This window comes from Amblyomma mixtum, chromosome 4, assembly GCF_055824585.1.
Source record: "Amblyomma mixtum isolate Tamu chromosome 4, ASM5582458v1, whole genome shotgun sequence".
NCBI lineage: Eukaryota > Metazoa > Arthropoda > Arachnida > Ixodida > Ixodidae > Amblyomma > Amblyomma mixtum.
The window spans coordinates 74,671,734-74,690,028 of NC_143015.1; the positions used below are offsets into that span (position 1 = coordinate 74,671,734).

Here is an 18,295-nt window from a genome sequence, read left to right on the forward strand (position 1 = left end):
CATAAAGGTTTTCCAAACCAAGATAAAAGAGGCAAATTCAATGTTTACCAATGAGAGAGTATGGACAAGAAACTTCGGTTCCTGTGGTAATCAAGATCATTAAGTTTGGGTCCTGACTTTCAAAATAGATCACATTTCATTTTTCATTATATTCGAATCCTTACTCTTTCTTCTAACGCTATATATCTGTTCAGTTGGCTGCCCTGTTTTTCATTCCAATATATCGTTTAAATAAAAACCTTGTAAATGGAACTTATAGTGTTGGTGAAAAATCTGTTATAACGGGGTTCTGTGTGAGCAAACAGAATGGGAGAAGAATTTCCTGAGCAGGTTTTACCTCAAATAATAGCTGAATGGTTACATTTTTCGCTGCACTGCCCCAGATGAAATGGCAATACTTAATATGCAATAAAATAATGAATGAAAAAATTAGCATAATGCTCAATTAAACTAAGACACGTTATCTCGGAATTACTTCAGTTTGCTTATTTAATGTTAGGTGTGCACCAAAATATAACACTAGTAGGTTTCATGCAGGCAACGCTTGTAATGAGGTCACTGTTCATTTTAGGGGTTTTGTTTTTTGTTCGATCAACATATTCTTTTTTAAGGCTTCTAATGGTTACTGAGCTTACTGCCTCTACTCATATAATTAATCTACAACGAGATTGGTGCGCACGACTAGCTCGCTAGCGTTAGACAACGCAACTACAGCCTTGCTTTGCTACCAAATAATGCAATTTACAGCCCTACCAATGCTTGTGATGTTAATGTAAGAATAAACATCGGGAGCAGAAGGATCTTGCCGTGTGACGCCGCTATTTAATTTCTATTGTTTCAAAGCTATGTGTGTCAACGATAAACCTCTGGCGGAGATTATGTACCGTTTTTCTTAACTCTAGAAATGTTTTCCTGGAGGCAGAAAGACCAAGTTTTATTCATAATGTTTCAAGGCCAATACTATTGAAAGCCTTCCAAAAGTAAACAAAAACGTTAATGTTAAAATCTTGTGCTTTACAGAATTCGAGATTTGTTCATTTTAATGTGCAAGCACTAATTCGCTGGGTGCTAACCCCGAGCCAAACCGTCCGTTGTCTTCGTTGTCTTCTAGGTGGCATTAATCCCTGCTTTCACACTGGTTCGAATGTAGTAAACATTCTCTGTAGTTTTATTGGTTAAAAGCTGTGCCAAATGACCGTTGAGGAATTCAATTTGTTCGTCTTTATGTTATGTTTACTAAAAGGAAACACTGGTTTTCTATCGTTTGTTTAGTTTACAAGCATTGGGAGAGGACAGGTCAAATGGATATTTGCCTTCATTTCGACATTCACTGCTATGGCCTCCCTCAAAGAGGGCACTGACATTTAATTGCAGCATTGCCGCAGCTAATCTGCTTTGCATGAAGGAGACAATATAGCTGTGTTCGAAAACTGGATGTATAATTAGCAGGACCAATTTTACTCTGCCAATTGCAATGCCATCTGAATCAAGACATCTACTATTATGGAACAGAAATGTTTATAAAATTTTATCGGCACTGATTTGCTTTAGAAAGGCTCTATCACAACTCTGATGTCTGAGCCAATTCATGGGACTTCAGTCATGCGGACTTTCAATTGAAGATGCGAAAGTGCTCTCTATCAGCCTTTTCTATGCTACACCATGTTAGCTTACCCACCACCTTTACTGACAAGCTTTGTGGGGAGCTCCGTTATCTGCTTGCTTCCATCAGAAAGGAAAAATTACGCGTTTTTTTAATTAAGTCTTCAATACAACTGCTTTTTAAACGAGAGGCAATAAATATCGCTACTACTGTTTTTATCTATTTAGTCACCCTATGTGTTTTGCTACTTCGAAATCATTTCTTGTGCTGTCTCTTCTGTTTCTCATGACAGTGCTTTAATAGCAAGTTCGACGCTCCTGATATGTTCAATTAACAGTTTGCTTTTTCGCCGTTCGTAACAAAATTCTCCCTGGATGTACGCGTAGGTAGAATTTAATTATTTACGTGTGCCTCTGATCAATTTTTGTTTCGCACGGACTCGGCCTGATTGGAAAAAGGTTTAGGGGCAATGCTATTAACATTCCACACAGTTATTGATTCATAGGTAATGTTTTCGACTGCTGGGAGGTAATGCTTCTAAGAGCGTACGTAGTCCGAGAAAAACATCAAAATTTTAGTGCTTTGTGCACGTTATTTAATTCCTATCGCATAGGCATTTTTAGTTCCTGCCTGAACAGAGCAGCAATGGCAATAAACTTGAAGCGCCAGGCATGAGTACATATGCCAAGAAATGCATAAAAACCAAACTAGACGTCAGTATGTTCGAAATCATTTCATGATAGCGACCTGTTTCTTTTTCTAGCACATGTTCAAAGCCCGGTAAATTATGAAAAACTTCAGTTTTCGTGAATCATGCATGAAAATACAAACACTAAGCTGACCTCTTTAACTACCTAATCCACTTCTTGTTACTAAATGTACGGTTGCACTACACGGGTACCAAGCATGCGCAGGAGGTACGCGCATGTACTTCAGACAGATGTTGGAGGCAATCGAGAGCAAAACATTTTTTTTTTACCTCCACATTGTCGTCAGCACGAACGTCTGCGCAAATATAACACAAACCTGCTCCTCTCGGCGTAGGCACGTGTAGGTGTGTTTCCGGGGATTGGCCAGGAAGCCGAGGTCAGGAGCGGTCACAGTGAACGGTATAAAGTCAACGGCACACGCTGTATATTTCGACACGAAGGATCACCGCGTCACAGAAGATGGTGCTGACCGCAGTCATGTTTGCCGCTGGGCTTGTTTCGGTTTTCCTGCCTTGCGCACTAGGAGGGAGCACGAGCTTTCCGGAAAACAATCCGGCGCTGGGACCTTACCAGAACGAGGGAGCCGTAAGTGTCCTAGCTTCTAACTAACCATGTCGAACATTTTGAGGCAAAAATTTTGAAAATTGGGGAATTGTAAGATGCTGTATATACAAACATCGAAGGTAATGTAGCAAAATCATCTTTTAAAATGTTTCCATCGATCGCTTGGAGAAGTTAAAACTGCCGTAGAAAAGCGATGAGAAACGCCTTTGACGATGGGAAAAACTTTAATAGAAAAATAATTCAAGAGTGTCATCGGGTGATCTGCGGACATGCTGAGTGTTATAGTAAAATCTTAGGTTATATGAAAAAATTGCGTTCATCAACAGTTTCCCACTCAGGAATGCTTTTGTCCAGAATTGTTGGGTATATGAGGCATCATTTATGCAGCCATGTGATAAAGCGCTACATTCAGGAAGAGAATTCCGTATGCTCGGAGCGCTGAAATGCAGGCAACGAGGGCTGTATCGAGTGAACGCCGCTTTTCAGGGCCATTTTATGATTGTCTCTCGATTTCGATCAATTTCACGTTGTCCCTCGATTTATCTGGTCTCGCCACCACTCATATTAATGCGAATGTTACCATTAAATTTTAGAGAAGAATTAAATGTGCTCTCGTTGGAAACAATGTGCCGTTTTAAATCATATCAGTGCTGGAATTTTACACTTCTCACGGTAAGACGTGTGCTATAAATAAAAATTTTTTTGAAGCTGATTCAGCTCATAATATGCTTCTTCGCCTATGTCTCAAAACTAACTAAAAGAGGCACGAAAGCTTTCTCAAGCAGCATATGGCATAGCGAATCCACGTATGTAGAAAAAGCAATGTTCGAAGTTTTTCACTCTTTCTATACATCCTAAATTAGTTGTTCGTCCGAGCAAATTTTTGCACGGCCCTTTTAAATAATTGGGTAAATGGTGAACTCGTCGCAGTGGTAATGTGTATCGCCGGTCCTGTCTGCCAATAAATATTTAACCGTGCAGATACTTCAATGTCTTAAAAGAAGCCTATGGCATATGTGAGGACGATGCCACAAAACCTCATATTACTACGATAGGGCGCGGAGTAAAATAAAGAATAAAATTTGGATGCAGTTCATTTTCAATGTTCTGATTTTGAGTATAAAGCCATGTGGAAGAAGTATCGAAAGAAAGTAAAGCACTCCTCGACTAACCTCTCCCAACTCTTAGGCGCCTGAAAGCTGCGACTGCCAGAAAGCCTATGATTGCTTCTTTAGAGCCCAAAATTGTTAAATTCTCTCTCCGCAAACTTTTCCACACGCGTCCTCCTGTGTTCATTCTGCAGAAAAAATAACAGTGATCAGATTATCTGAGCTACAAACGGTAACGAACTTGTCAAAGTCACTGTTCATTTTTTTTAACAATCTTGCGGCGTTCTCTTTTTATAATTTCAGTGCTTTCCCCTCCGAGACTCGTATTATATAATGTACAGGAACTACGAGGAAGACCCGCTTTTCGGAGGGGATGCAAAATGCATCATCATTACAGAGACAGGGCCTTTTGTTGGTGCCTACGCCCCGTTCACAGTGGAGTACGGTGGTGATCAAACGGCGTAAGTCCTCGCTCTTAAATTTGCTTCTTCGAAGATGTTCACAAAAACTTGCACAAGTACTTTTACCACGTGACTGGTTGTCTCTTCTTTATTCTTGTCTACCATTCACCTGGGGTTCGCCGCCCACTTGGGGTCTGCGGCTTCCACAGGTCGTGAAAGCTGCACTTTGATTGCTCTTAAGAAAGCGGCACTGTAGAAGTGGCAGTAAACATGAGACTGAACTTTTCAAATCAGTCGGCTAGCGACCGAACACTCTTTCGATAAAAGAAGATGGTAAAGTTTAATTACGGCAGCCTTAATTTCATTTCTTTCTTGTGTTTTTTGCAAATCAACGCTCGTTTTTTTTTCTTTTACACAGGAATGTCACAGCAAGGCTACTGTCTTCACCGGGATATAAAGTGAAGAACATTATTGAAGTCGAATCGGTCGACGGTGAGTTACGTTGTTTCGAAAAGAGACGCCGCAGCGATTTTATTTATTTTTTTGTACACAAAGCGTGCCACAAACTTGGTTCAAGCAGGAGGGGCGGAGAACTAAAGCACAAAGGTAGAAAACCACCAGCCACAAGCAGCCGCAAAGTCATATACAGGAGATCAAATATAACAGTCATCGCAACAACAATACTTGATGCCATACAAAAAATCCTCGAAACTCTTCACGAAACACTTCGATTTACACAAGCCCGAAGGAAGGTGATTCAACTCGGCGATATTATTTGTGAAAAAACTCAACTTAAACCCATTGGTTCGTCTGAAAACTGGGGCTAATGAATCCGCGAGTTTTGTTCCTTTTGTATTACAGCCTTTTCATCGAACTATATCTTCCTCTTCATTAATCTCAGGCGTGCCTTGTCTAACCTGCTTCCTTGAAGCTAGGAATCTAGCATACTGGCACTTAATTTGTAAATTAACAATGGGAAAATATTTTTAAAACACCACGCTGCAAATTAAGGTGGGCAAGCATAATATCTTTTGATCAGAGGCATGTCTTACTCCCCACTTTCAGTGCGCATAATTCTGTGTGGTCTATTTCACTCGACAAAACGTGGATTCTGTCATGCTATGACAGTAGGTTGTGGTATCAGGCCCAGTCAAAGTAGATGTCTACTCAGAATCGTGCTAAGTAGATATTTGGTGGTGTCATCCGCTGTAAAGCACTTTTTTAGAAGCACAACTGGGTACTTGGCTTCATACTCTCATGCGCGGCACGCCAGGTGGTAACAGTGACCAAAGTACAAATAGGTATTATGGAAGCCATTGTGCCGGAAACTTTCTTATAGCCGGTGAAGAGGCAGGAAAATATGTACACTTCAGTTTTGTATTTTTTTTTCAGCCCGTAAGCCGCCCGGGGGTGCACTTACCGAACGGCCCACCTCCGGGCACCTACCAAATTCTTAGGACCACACGATATTCTGCAGTGGGTTTCGTATAACGGCTCCGCCAATAAATAAAAATTCTCTGTGGAAATAAGAGGGTGTAGTCCGTAATCGATATGTTAAAGAAATGCATTCAGCAGTATTCTGGCAGGATTCAGAGCTGATCGTTGTGTGCACAGTGCTATCGAAAGGAAGACCAAATATGGCGAGTGTGGTACCCGAAGTAGAGTGGGCGTGGAAACGGGATTGTGACCTACTGATAGTGAGTAATTATTTTCCGCGTAATTCAGAGCGGGACTTGTTTGCAAGCGCAGGGCCAACAGTGATACCGAAACTATGATTGCCTACAAGAAACTCTGGGCTGTAAATTTTGTTGCTAAAACGCTTGACATTTTCAAAGATAAGCATCAGAGAGCGAGAGAGGTGGTCGAAGGCTATCACATTGATAGGGGCACTTCAGAATACGTAAGAATATCTTCCTTATCACTCTAAATTCCTGCAATTGCGTTCTTCGAGAGTTCGTTTGTAGAATTTAAATCATGAAGATAGATGGGGCAGGGCTGCTTTCTGTTTTTTTTTGTCTGCATTTTTGTTCTCTTTGGTTTGGTTTTTGGCGGCAAAAGTGTAGGTGTATGCGATAAAATAGTGAGTTTACAGCGCTTGTGTTGTATTTTTGTTGTAGTTCCTCGTCATTCAGAGCTCTGTTTAACGTGGATCGTGACTGTCAATGCCAGCGATTCTTTCCTAGCCAATATGGGTTCTTGAGTTTCACTAATCCATATTCTGGTTGTTTCACAGCGTTAAAGCAGTGGCCAGTTGGCACTAACTTCAGGAACTGCTCCGAAACACTGTGCTTTCTTTTTTTTTCTGTCGATGCTGGATACAAATATGTAAACAAAAGCTTCAAATTCTTCTTGCATGTTAAGCGCTGCTGAAACGAAAAACCTTGCGAATATAGACATAGATAAGTTGTAGCTCGGGTAGGAACCAGAGACCTCGCATTTTACTGCGTATATGGACGAAACAGGTAGAATTTTTTTTTACATGTACACGACCGCTATCTTATTAAAACGGTCTACATGCAGCTTTCAAAGACACCTCAAGGGAAGTTCAGTAACTTTGCAGGTGCTTAACTTCAAGAACATTGTCTAGAATCGAAAGAAACTTTGTGACAGGGAGTTTTTTCGCTAGCAGCGAATTGTTTAGAAATGTATTCCAGTTAGAAGAATCTGTACTCACAGAGAGGAATAAAAATTATACCATTGCACCACTGTGCAAGTGTGATATCGCTTTTTCGAAAATTGTCTTTTTATATTCACTTTCAGTGCCCGGAATCATCTTCAACCTGACAGCCATCTACACAGACTGCAGCAGGTGCAAAGTTCTCCGTCATAGCTACATTGATAATGGTAATGAGATTTTTTTCCTGTTTGGTATTAGCACGAATGTAGCAAAAGCTTTACTTCATAAATTGTCAATTTTCCTGCTCGTTCTCCCAGAAATCTACTTTACCCCGCCCTCCCCGCGACATAGCCAACGGCTTGCTACAAATTGGGGCCTTAGCATAAAAGAGGCAAACTGCGACGATAACATACTTTGTTCAACCACACCGAGGCACACTCGACAAGTGTTTCTAACGAACGCAACAAAACTTTACAGATTCAAGCTTGTACTCCAGATTTTTTTAAACGAAATTCGGAATCGTTCTAAAGTGTGTAGAGAGTTCCCTCCGCTACCTAGTCTTGGAGCCACGGAATAGTTTCCTTGTGAGTTCAAAGGAAAGCACACCTAAATGCTGCTTGTGCAAAAGACTCGACAACACTGCAAACCGAATCCATCTCCGCGTTGAAAGCGTTGAAAGCGGGAACTGCCAATTTTAGGGAGATACACTATGTTAAACAACCACCAAATACCAGTGGAGAGACCACGTTTTGTCCTTGCCTATGGTTCTCTGGAAAAATTGAGACACGTGAACAGAATGAATATCTTCCTTCCTTAAGCCGCTTTTTCAGAAAAAAAATGAAATACATTGAACTGAATAATAGAAAGTACGACTTGATTATACAGACATACGGCATGTGGAGCCGCACTAACACACAGCGGAGTGACAAGACCTTTTAGGCTCTGGCCCCATAAAACGGTGAATAGAAATTTGGCAGCAGGTAATAGTGTCGCCATTCCAGGAACTAGTGGTTCGGTAAACAATCCCAACGTCCCTTGAGTCCCGGGATGTCGGATTGTGATATGTGAGCAGACTGTTCAGTGTGATGATATTCTTCGCGTTTAAGCGAGGCGTAAAGCGAAGACACCCGACGGGCTGCTACTTGTTTAATTTGCAAACCGAGACTGGCGTTTTCAAGGAGGTGCCAAGTAGATGTTCGTTAAATTGCTAGCCTTCTAGGATGAAACCGTTTTGTGGACAGTTGTTCGCGGAAGAGACCCTACTCTCTCATGGTCGATGTTCGACAAAGATTTGAAATTCCTGCTACGACGCATGCTCATTCACATACATGCCATTCTTTCGTTACAAAATCGTCGTGCCATGTTCCTTGCCATCCATAAACAAATGCTCGACTTGAGCCCATTTGATTTCAAGGCTTCTTGTCCTGATCCAATGTAATATAAGTGTACTTGCCATGAGAATTTCAGGCCAGCTGAAAAGTGAGTAATTATCTGATGGCTAATAAAGAGTAGCGCTCGGGTCTAGTAGCGATTTTCTCCGCCGCTGCTAAGGTGCTTTCTGAGTGAGTATTAAATACCAGGACTGTTTTATAAATATAAAATGTCACGATGTAGGCAAGCAGATCTCCATCAGTGCTTTAACTACAGCTTAGTGAAATTGTGCGTAGTAATCTATTCCGTCAACTAGTTTCGAAGGGGTGTAACAAAACTTAGATCTTCTCAATTAAGCTGCATTTAAAAAGTTGAATAGCTGGTAATGAATTACAGCAAAGCACCGCGAAACAAGGGGCGTGTGGAAGACACATGACACGCAGTTTTGTGAGGAAAAGGTGAATTTTCCTATAAAAGTTGTTCTTTCCTTACTATGGAACGTATCCTGTGTTTTTGCGCTCTTTGCCACAACTTCTCACACAACTCGCCGGAGCATTTATGAAATCATCATTGAATATCGGTAGAGCGCCCAATAACCGACATGGCTTCTTTCGCAGGCCAGGGCTGCAGCCTCTGGAAGCCAAAAGCGGCTCTAAACGAAGACATCTCATGCTGCGAGTTTGTATACGACCTGGTGTGCGGCGCGTCGCCAAAGTACCAGGTCTACGAAAACTGCTGAATAAACACTTCAAATGCATTAGAGTTTCCTGGTGCCCTTTATGCGTTACAACTTGAGAAGTATACTCGTATAGAATAACAAGGACAAATTTAATTTGCGGCCGTTCTTTTTTACCAGCTGGAAACTTCTCGCTGAAACCAACCACATAGAGCTTTTCAGCTGACAACAAAATTTTCTTGTGAAGTTGGATGTGATGTTAAATCTGAAGTTATATCTTCAGCCACCCATGCTTAATAAAGAAAGTCAGCTGTATGAAGACGTACACTTGCAATAAGTATGAGGTTGACCGCGTTATGCTAAACTTAGGGAAGATGCTAAACTTAGAGCTATTTTGACGCCTTACGTTTCTCTAGGGTACATATCATGCCCAAAAATTCTGGAGAACAGCATTTTTCTGCGACAAAACGTTTATGAGCGCAATTTTTTTCACATAACAGATTTCACTATAACAATCAATGTATCCGGTAATCACTGAGCCGCAGTCGGACATTTCTTTTCCTGTCGACGTTTCTGCTTTCGTCAAAAAGCGTTCCCCATTTTTTTCGATGGCATTCTTAACTGTTCGATGCGATCGACGGGAACACGTTAAAAGAACGATTTTGTCGTACATGAGAAGAATGGCTTATTACCTTCAATATTTCTATAATAGGCCCTTACAACTTTTCAATATTCAAAACTTTTGTTTTAGAGTGCTGGACATTTCACCATCATCCGCTATTCTTACCTCTCCTAGCAGCACACATATGTCGAGGTCAATGCCAGCCTCTTGAGTGACACGCGCGTAAATTGGACTGCTTGCGATTAACCCTGCTATGTTATCACTGGAAATCCAGATGTTTCTGTCCTACGCCATCATGAACGAAGGATGGCCAGAATTCTTCTGACAAGAATTTTTTCGTTACATGAAACAAGAGAAATAACCTTAGCAGCTTTTTTTATTATTGTATTTAGCCTGTACACTGAACTGGACGCAATATACACGAATCGTATCTTCACATGCCTGGGCAGGGCCTCGCCGCGGTGGCTCAATGGTTACGGCGCTCGACTGCTTGCCCCGAAGACGCGGGTTCAATCCCGGCCGCGGCGGTTGAATTTCTTTGGAGGCGAAATTCTAGAGGCCCGTGTAGTGTGCGATGTCAGTGCAGGTTAGAGAACCCCAGGTGGTCGAAATTTCCGCAGCCCTTCACTACGACGTCCACCACAGCCTGAGTCGCTTTGGGACGCTAAACCGCAATAAACAAACAAACATGCCTGGGCAGCACAATGTATGGTTTTCCATCCTGTCAGAAATGATCTATTAATAAGGTTCTTGAATGTATTCTGATTCGTTTCCTAAATTGCAGTAAAGTCTACAGAAGACAGTGATGGCATTTCACGCCTACTACAGCGCATCCTTAAGACTGAAGTACAGAATCTCACGAGCTCGTTAGCAACACGTAAATCTACAGTGCTAGACAAACTATCTTCAACCATGTCTACCGAAAGTGTTCACATTAAGCATATGATTTTGGTACAGGGCATCAGCTAATAACATAACCTTCTTAAGTACGTCTCTATTGAGCGTCATGCGTCTCTACGGACATAAGTGGTAGCGTCGGTGAATTTGCCACGTGACTTCCAAGGAATGTCTTTACAATGTTTTAAGGAATCCTCATTGTAAAGCACATTACTGCCGCCTGGTGCACAAATTTCATGTAGAAAACGCTAATGAAGAGGAATGAATGCATTGACCGTTCGTAGGGTAAGACAGCCAATGAGTGTAGTTAAAGATGATCACAGTAATAGTAATTACTAATGATTCGCATAGGTGAGAAAGCGGGCTATTGCTTGCGCAGAGCACGTGCTGCGGATAAAGATTCTGGCTGGTAAACGGGAATTAATTGAAACAGGCGAAGCGGAGAATACCGATCGAGATGTGGATAAAGTACTCTGCCCATTCGTGGCAATTAGGGGCCTTGGTTACTATTGCAAAGTTTGTTGAAAGAATCGTGAAATAATCGTGCACTTAGTACTTAAAATATTGAGAAGAGATGCGCTTAGCACTGCTGGGGAGAATGTAATCGAATAAGCCCAGAACAGGGTTTTTACATCTAGTCGCAAGACGGATAAGGCGTACCTAGTCGCTTAAAAGACAAAACAGCATCGGAGTTCCACAGTGTTTTAAAATGCGGCCAATTGGCACCCAACGACAAGACGAGATTTGTCAAAAATCGAAATGAATATTGTAATATTGTAAGCAAACAGCAACGCATAAAGAAGAGAGATGCCCAAGCGCCGATATGCACTTGTGATTCATATTCCCGTATGCATTCGAATACGAGTCACCAACGAGACAGCTTGTCTGTGCTATTTCACACTAATCAGAGTATGGGGAAAGTAGGCAGTTTCACATACCTCGAGGTGTGTTCGTTCTGTGGGTAAATGAAATAGAGAAAACTGGACGAAGATTTGTTGTATTGCCGAGAAATTAGGGGAGCATCGGAAGACCACAGGTTTTAAATGTAAAATAAGGCGGGTATCACTGCGAATTAATATTAGGAGTGGGTCTCTACGGTCCTTCCCGATAGAAAGCAAATTTATGAACCGTACAGCCACTGCTCATAAGCCTCAAGCAGCGCCATACTCAATCAGCTGGCTAGAAAATGATTCGTAAGAATGACACCCAAGTTTTTGATACGCTACCGTACTGCCACTGCCCATACGCCTTAAGCACTGCCATTTACAGTGTGCTGGCAAGAAAATGATTCATAAAAAGGACACGATAGTAAATTTACGAGCCGTGAAGACACCTATAATTTTAGTAAGCATGCTTAGCGCATTATTCAACGTGCTGCTAAAAAATTATTCATATAAATGGTAGCCAAGTATTTCATACGCTGAACCTTCTAAAAATTTTGCATGTGTGTGTTTAACATTCCATCCGGCACATGGGCTTTGAGAGGCGTGGTAGTAGAAGGCTGTGGGTTATTTCCTACGTCGAAGGTTTGGTTAATGCGTGCTGACATTAACGCTGACAGTTCAGCTGCCATGTAATCAATATATCCAACTATATTGCTCTTTATGTAATATCGGGCAACAAAACTTTGTGTGATTCGAGCTCTCTGAAAACATTTTCTTCCAGTGCTCCCTTGCGACTGCTCCAGGTTAATGTAGCATGCTCTTAACGTCATACCATTGTGCATTTCAGGCGACTGACTTCTGTGACTGCATCTAAATAATTTTTTCCGCACAACTGCATCTGTGATATTTTCCTGCGTCTATACATGATTATTTGTATTGCGTGTGCGTATGTGTAGGCATTTGTGCAATAAAAATTGGCTGTGGTTTTACCAATGGCCATCCCCAGTAGAATTGCGGAAGCAATGCCGCGGCAATAGCCGTGGCGGCGGCATTTCAGGGGGCACTTTGCCTAAAGTGCGTAGAGGCGAAAGCGTTTTCCGCACCACCTTGACGGCCTCTGTGGCACTGGTGACGTCACACATGATTATGTACTAATTACTAAGTATTGACAAATTACTAATAATGGATAATTACTGATTAATTACTAAACACTGATTAACTGCTAATTAATGACGCTTAAGCTTCGCTTTTAGGAGTGGTACGCAACAGCGTGTTGTAGCGCTGCCAGGGAGTCCACGGAACGGAACGCCACTACCCGTTCGGCGCGATGTTTTGCCCTTTGAACGCAGCGCTTTTCAAGGAAAGGAAATGGCGCAGTAATTCTCTGTCATCTCGGTGGACACCTGAACCGCACCGTAGAGGAAGGGAGGAAGTGGGAGTGAAAGAAGGAAGAGAAAGAGGGGCCGTAATGAAGAAAATGAGAATTGTGTTAGAGGAAAGGAAATTACGCAGTGACTGTCTCACACTCGCTCCTCGCGCATGAGCAGTTGGGGCTCTCCGGGGCTGCGCGAAATCGCTCACACCTAGCGTAGTGTTGCTTCCGCAACGAAAGACTGGAGCGGAATTTTTGTTATATGGACTATACGGCTACTAGCATAAAGCCTACAGCTTTTAACATGTCAAAATCTAGATATTTAAAGCAGTCAAGGCTTCAACAGACATTTTGTTGTTTTACCGGAGGCAAATATTTTCATGCAAAATTAAATTGGACTATTAGAAACGCTACAATGATCAGAAAACTGACTGATGATGTCCTGGATATTGCTTTGCATAATCAATGAGCAGAATTTTCAATTTATATTTCTAAAAGAGGCGAATGCTAGTTCATGCGAAGCTAGTCCTTTGTTGAAACCGTTCCTTGCGAAATAGAATACTTTAACTGCACAAAGAGAAATTTATTGTGTACAAACCAAACAAATAATTCAGTACACACATATATACACTGGGGAGCCTGCTCCGAACAAAAGATCATACAGTGAGACAAATTACCCTTTTGGGGTTGAACATAGTCCAATTCACAAAGTATCAGAAAGGCACAGTATGGTGCCTACACAAAAAGGGGGGGAGAAGCTCCTCTCAACGTACACGTACAAGGTGGAGGCCGCCTAAAGACAGTTGCATCGCAAGGCAGCAAACACAGCTACAAAACAGTAAAGAATTCGAAGAAACCCAAAGCAACATGTGCTAGAAAAGAAGGGGGGGGGGGGGGGGGGGGTATCAATTTCTCCGGTCCCAACACCAGACCCTCAACCAGGGTCTACAAAACCATACATTGGGAAAAGAGTATGTTCAGAGACATCCACACTAAAAGAGGGGGGCTGGTATCATCAGCCTTCCGTCGCGGACAACAAAGAAACGCATACAAAACCCTGCAGTTTCAAGCATTAGCATTCTGGTTCAGCTTTTTCATCAAGTTTTCTAAACTACTGCTGCAATTTCAAGATCAGGGACCAATTCAGTGAAACAGAGCGTCTGTTTGAAAGGCCTTAATTATAAAGCTAATGAATGCGATATACCGGACGCCTTAAGCGGGTTATTTAAGATTTTTGCTTTTTACCTAAAGGTTTTTATCGAGCTGTGGTCAGCAAAGTTTCACTAAAGTAAATCTGAGTAACATTCCCAGCTTTTCCATACACTTCACCGTTTTTCTCCCGACTCTGGTTCGGAACATTCTCAGTAACGTTCTTAGCGCCAAAGGAAGAAAACACAGGGCAAACCAGGCACCTTCGTGCAATCTCTGCGCTAAGCCGCTGAATTCCGGCACTACGTGCGCAACACCTCAATATATTTATTCTACGCACTTCAACAAATTTTCAGTGCGAATGAGTCAAAACTTAATGCTTATTTTTGAGAAGGTGTCCATTCTTCGCAAGAAGCCGCACTCGTTTCGGTCATCGCCAATTACAGTCGTACGGCATTAATGGGCCAAAAAATCAATTATACGGGACATACGCCTCAAGAAGGTCCTCCTAGTCTTATTCTGTTTGAAGTATTCCCCTTTTCCATGCAATGGCATCTACTTCATCAAAATAAAAAATATACTGCTGTGGATGCGTGCACACATAGAATTTTGCTTATATAGGAAGCAGTAATTCTTTCAAGCCAGACACTCATTCACCAGTGATTGAAGAAAACGTTTCGGAATTTAGATGCTGGCGCCTGGGTCTGTGCAAGCAGTCCTCTGAAAAAGGGGTGAGAAGCAACGACAAAACCCTACTAATCCTCTCACGTTTCGCCGACACCTGCTAAAAACACGAAAGCAAAGAACCACAAATCTGTCCAGAAACCGCTCCCTTGACAATCTTTTTCTCGCTCTTGCGCGTACCTAAGTACGCCCCGTTTGCAATATGATGCTTGGATTCCCAAAAGAAGATCCACATAATCAGAGTTTAAACCTTATGAGAACTCTGATAACGTTACACATGCGTAAATTTCATTGCGTGAAGTAGAAATGACCAAGAGCGCACTGCTCCAATGTGTGATGCAGTGCGATGGCGGGACCCGGTGAAAAGTGTCCTAATTCCTTTATTGCGCAGTTTTTAAATCGTGCAACTGGGCAGTATAAATGCTGTCCATCTCATACAAAAAAAATGTCTATTTAAGGCAATTCGTTATTGCCCTCCAGCATAGACCTTTGCTAGTTCTGCTAGTTCTGCTTGTTTATGTTCGTTAAAATGGTACCAAAAGCAAGCGAGGACGAAGTGCTTTTCCGTCAATAATGAATGGCATTCTCTTTGCTCACTCAGACTGATGAGGGAAAAACTTTTTGTCTGAGGTGGAAGTGGCAGATGCAAAACATAGTGGGATTGATAACTTTTTTTTTATAGATGATACACGCGTGCTTGTTTCAGCAGGAAGAGCTAGGGCAAGTAAGAGCGCTAGTCCTCGAAACGTGTCACCTGTTTTTGTTTTTTTTATTTTCTGGATACTTTTTACTCATTTGCTTTTATATTCCTCTTTCGCCAGACGGGATCCTTTTACTCAACTAAGAGCACTGCAGTGGTAAATTCTAAACAGCAAACAGCACTTTAAAAATTTTGCTTATACTAGACATACTGCGCAGGTTATGGCCACTTTTTTATTTGATGTACTATGAAGGGATTTAAAGGGATTTAGTATACATGTGTTTTGAAATACCTTTGCAGAAAGCCTCCTAGCTTTTCACTGCATTATATGCACGTAGATTACAAAATGACACCTGTCATACTTGCACTATGTTAGCGTCCTGACCGGCGACGTGTCAAGAAAGCCGGTCTAAATAGAGGAAATTCAGTTATTTATTTTTTTATTTGACGCTAAGTGTGCCGCGGCATAAAACGTGATGCTATTAACGGACGGCATAATAAGTTACAGAAAAGCATGAAGCCCGGTTGTGTGTAAAAAGTCACATAAGCTTCGGGTCATATAAGTATTCGCTAGCCACAAGTGCAAATTGGAGTCATTGTTTGAAGACAGGCCTGCCTCTTGAAGAACACGAGCGCGCACCAACGAAGTTCCTGGGCATGTCCACAGTAGGTGGTGGTGGTGGTAAAAACATTTATTAAAATGGGACAGGAGGTATGTTTGGATCAGCCCTTAAGGGACTGATACTTACAAACACTAGGTGGAGGTCCCTAGTTGGGACCCCAGTGGCGGTGGCCGCCGCCCGGGCGCGCCAGACTAAGGCTTGTTGAGCCTGTAAGTCGTGGCAGCCGAGCAGGGTCGCCTCCCAGTCCTCCCGGGTTGGGTTGGGGATGGGGGGAATAGCCGGGTTGGAGGGGCTGGCCCACACCATGTGATAGGTGTCCGAAGACACCGCACTACAGTGCGGGCAGTTGCCGCTAAAGGAGGGGTCGAAATGTTTTAGTGCTGCCGGGAACAGAAATGTATTGGTGAGAAGGCGGAGAAGGAGCCCTCAGCCGCCTTCTTCAGGCCTTTATATGGGCTAGGGTAAAGGCTATGGCTATCTTGATAGTAGGTTGTGATATCTTTGAACGTATAGACCGGATTAAAATCAGGTTCCTGATCAGGCGGGGAGGAGAAAACAGCCCGGTGAGAGAGCGCGCGGGCGGCTGCGTCTGCGTCTGCTGCCTCGTTTCCTGCCAACCCCTGGTGAGCAGGGGCCCATATAAGGTAACGGTGTGCGGGGTCCGTATCCCGTATGCAATTTTGGTATATTCGATAGGCTAGGAAGGGAGTGCAGCCTTGTTCGACGTTCCGACAGGCCCCTCGCGAGTCGGTGATTATGTATTTTGAATTGGAATGTGAGGCCGCTAGAGCAATCGCGACCTCTTCTGCTTGTGTTGCACTGCGGGCTCTGAAAGTGAGGCCGTTGACTGTGTTGCTGTTGTGAACTACCGCGGCCGTGTACCATCCCCATGGTGAGGGCCGGATGCGTCCACGTAGTATACACCTGTTTTGTTGCCATAATATCGGGCTAGCGCTTCCGCTCGTGCCAGGCGCCGACCATTATGGTCTTCATGTCACATGTTGGCTGGAAGCGGCCGCACGTGGAGGGCACGTCTCCACAGTTCCGGGATGCGAAACCTGTCTTCCATTGGAGGGGTGTGTTGGATATGGAGTCGAGCAAGAAGGCGGCGACCCGACTTCGTTGGCGACAACCGCGTGCACTGGTTTGTAAGGTGCGCCTCCCGGAGTTCACCACCCCAAGGGCCATAAGCCGGCTGTTTGAAGTAGTGGTGGGGAGGTCAAGGGAACGTTTAACAATTTTGCGAAGGATGACCTCAACGGTGTCCTCCTCTTATTTCCGTAGGTAGAGATAAGGAGCCGAATAGAGAATTCGACTCGTTACGAAGGCGTTTGCCAGCAGCAAGGCATCCATACTTCGTAACCCTCCCCGGTTGTTGGAAACCCGGCGGACCATGCGGCCCACCTGGTCCCCCACCTTGCGGAGTTTGGCCAATGTAGTGTCTGGTCGCCTGTGTTTGTGGATGCAGAGTCCGAGTACCCGTATCTCGTCACTTTCGCGTATGGGTGGTGGACATTGGTGTCGGAAGCGGGTGCTTCGCAGTGAGGGCATTTTTGCGGCGCAGGAATCTTGTCACTTTGCCACTCGTTGTGAACTGCAGGCGTAAGGGCTACTCCGACGCGCAGCCGCCTCAGAGAGACCTCCTCCACCCGTGATAGGTTGGGGGGAAGGGGGTAGGTACACGGGGGAATAAGAGCACGTGTACGCTGCCTGAGGGAGGCTGAAGATGTTAGATGTGTCTGAAGTGGATCTGGTGGCAAAGAGGCAGGTGGAGTTTGTGGAACGTCAGTCGAATGAGATATCATGTCAGGTGTGATGCTTATTAATTCAGTTGAGTTACATTGACCCAGAGTTTGCCCTTTCCTTGTATGACTAACAATGACAGGAACCTTAATTGCTTTCTGCTTTCAGCGCATGTCCATATATTTCTGTTTAAGAACGATGCATTGCACATGTCAAGAGACGATGGCTTTACCTGACGAAGACCCTCAGCCTTAAAATGAAATGAGTGCACTTTGCCTCAAGGGAAGCATCGCTTTAGCAATTTCTCACAACGCGGTAACCTCATGCCAAAGCATTCAGAAACGGCTTTGCCTAAACTAAAAATGTTCTTCAGCAGTTGAATTTCTTTGGAGGAGAACTTCTAGAGGCCCGTGTACTGTGCGATGTCAGTGCACGTTAAAGAACCCCAGGTGGTCGAAATTTCTGGAGCCCTCCACTACGGCGTCTATCATAGCCTTAGTCGCTTTGGGACGTTAAACCCCATAAACCAAACCAAACCAACCATCTTTTAACATGCTTTCTTTTAAAATA

The 18,295-nt window shown here is 43.3% G+C and overlaps 2 protein-coding genes across 2 annotated transcripts in view; one reads left to right on the forward strand and one right to left on the reverse strand.

Annotated features, from left to right (window-relative positions):
- The window catches only part of LOC149347045 (uncharacterized), a 116,240-nt gene that overhangs the window by 62,563 nt on the left and 35,382 nt on the right, over nt 1-18,295 (reverse strand). The window lies entirely within an intron of this gene.
- Nucleotides 2,773-9,132, forward strand: LOC149347047 (uncharacterized). The gene is made up of 5 exons (XM_089585487.1): nt 2,773-2,898; nt 4,290-4,447; nt 4,806-4,879; nt 7,148-7,231; nt 8,993-9,132. The coding sequence occupies exons 1-5, from the start codon at nt 2,773-2,775 to the stop codon at nt 9,112-9,114; spliced, it is 564 nt and encodes a 187-aa protein (XP_089441613.1). The 3' UTR covers nt 9,115-9,132.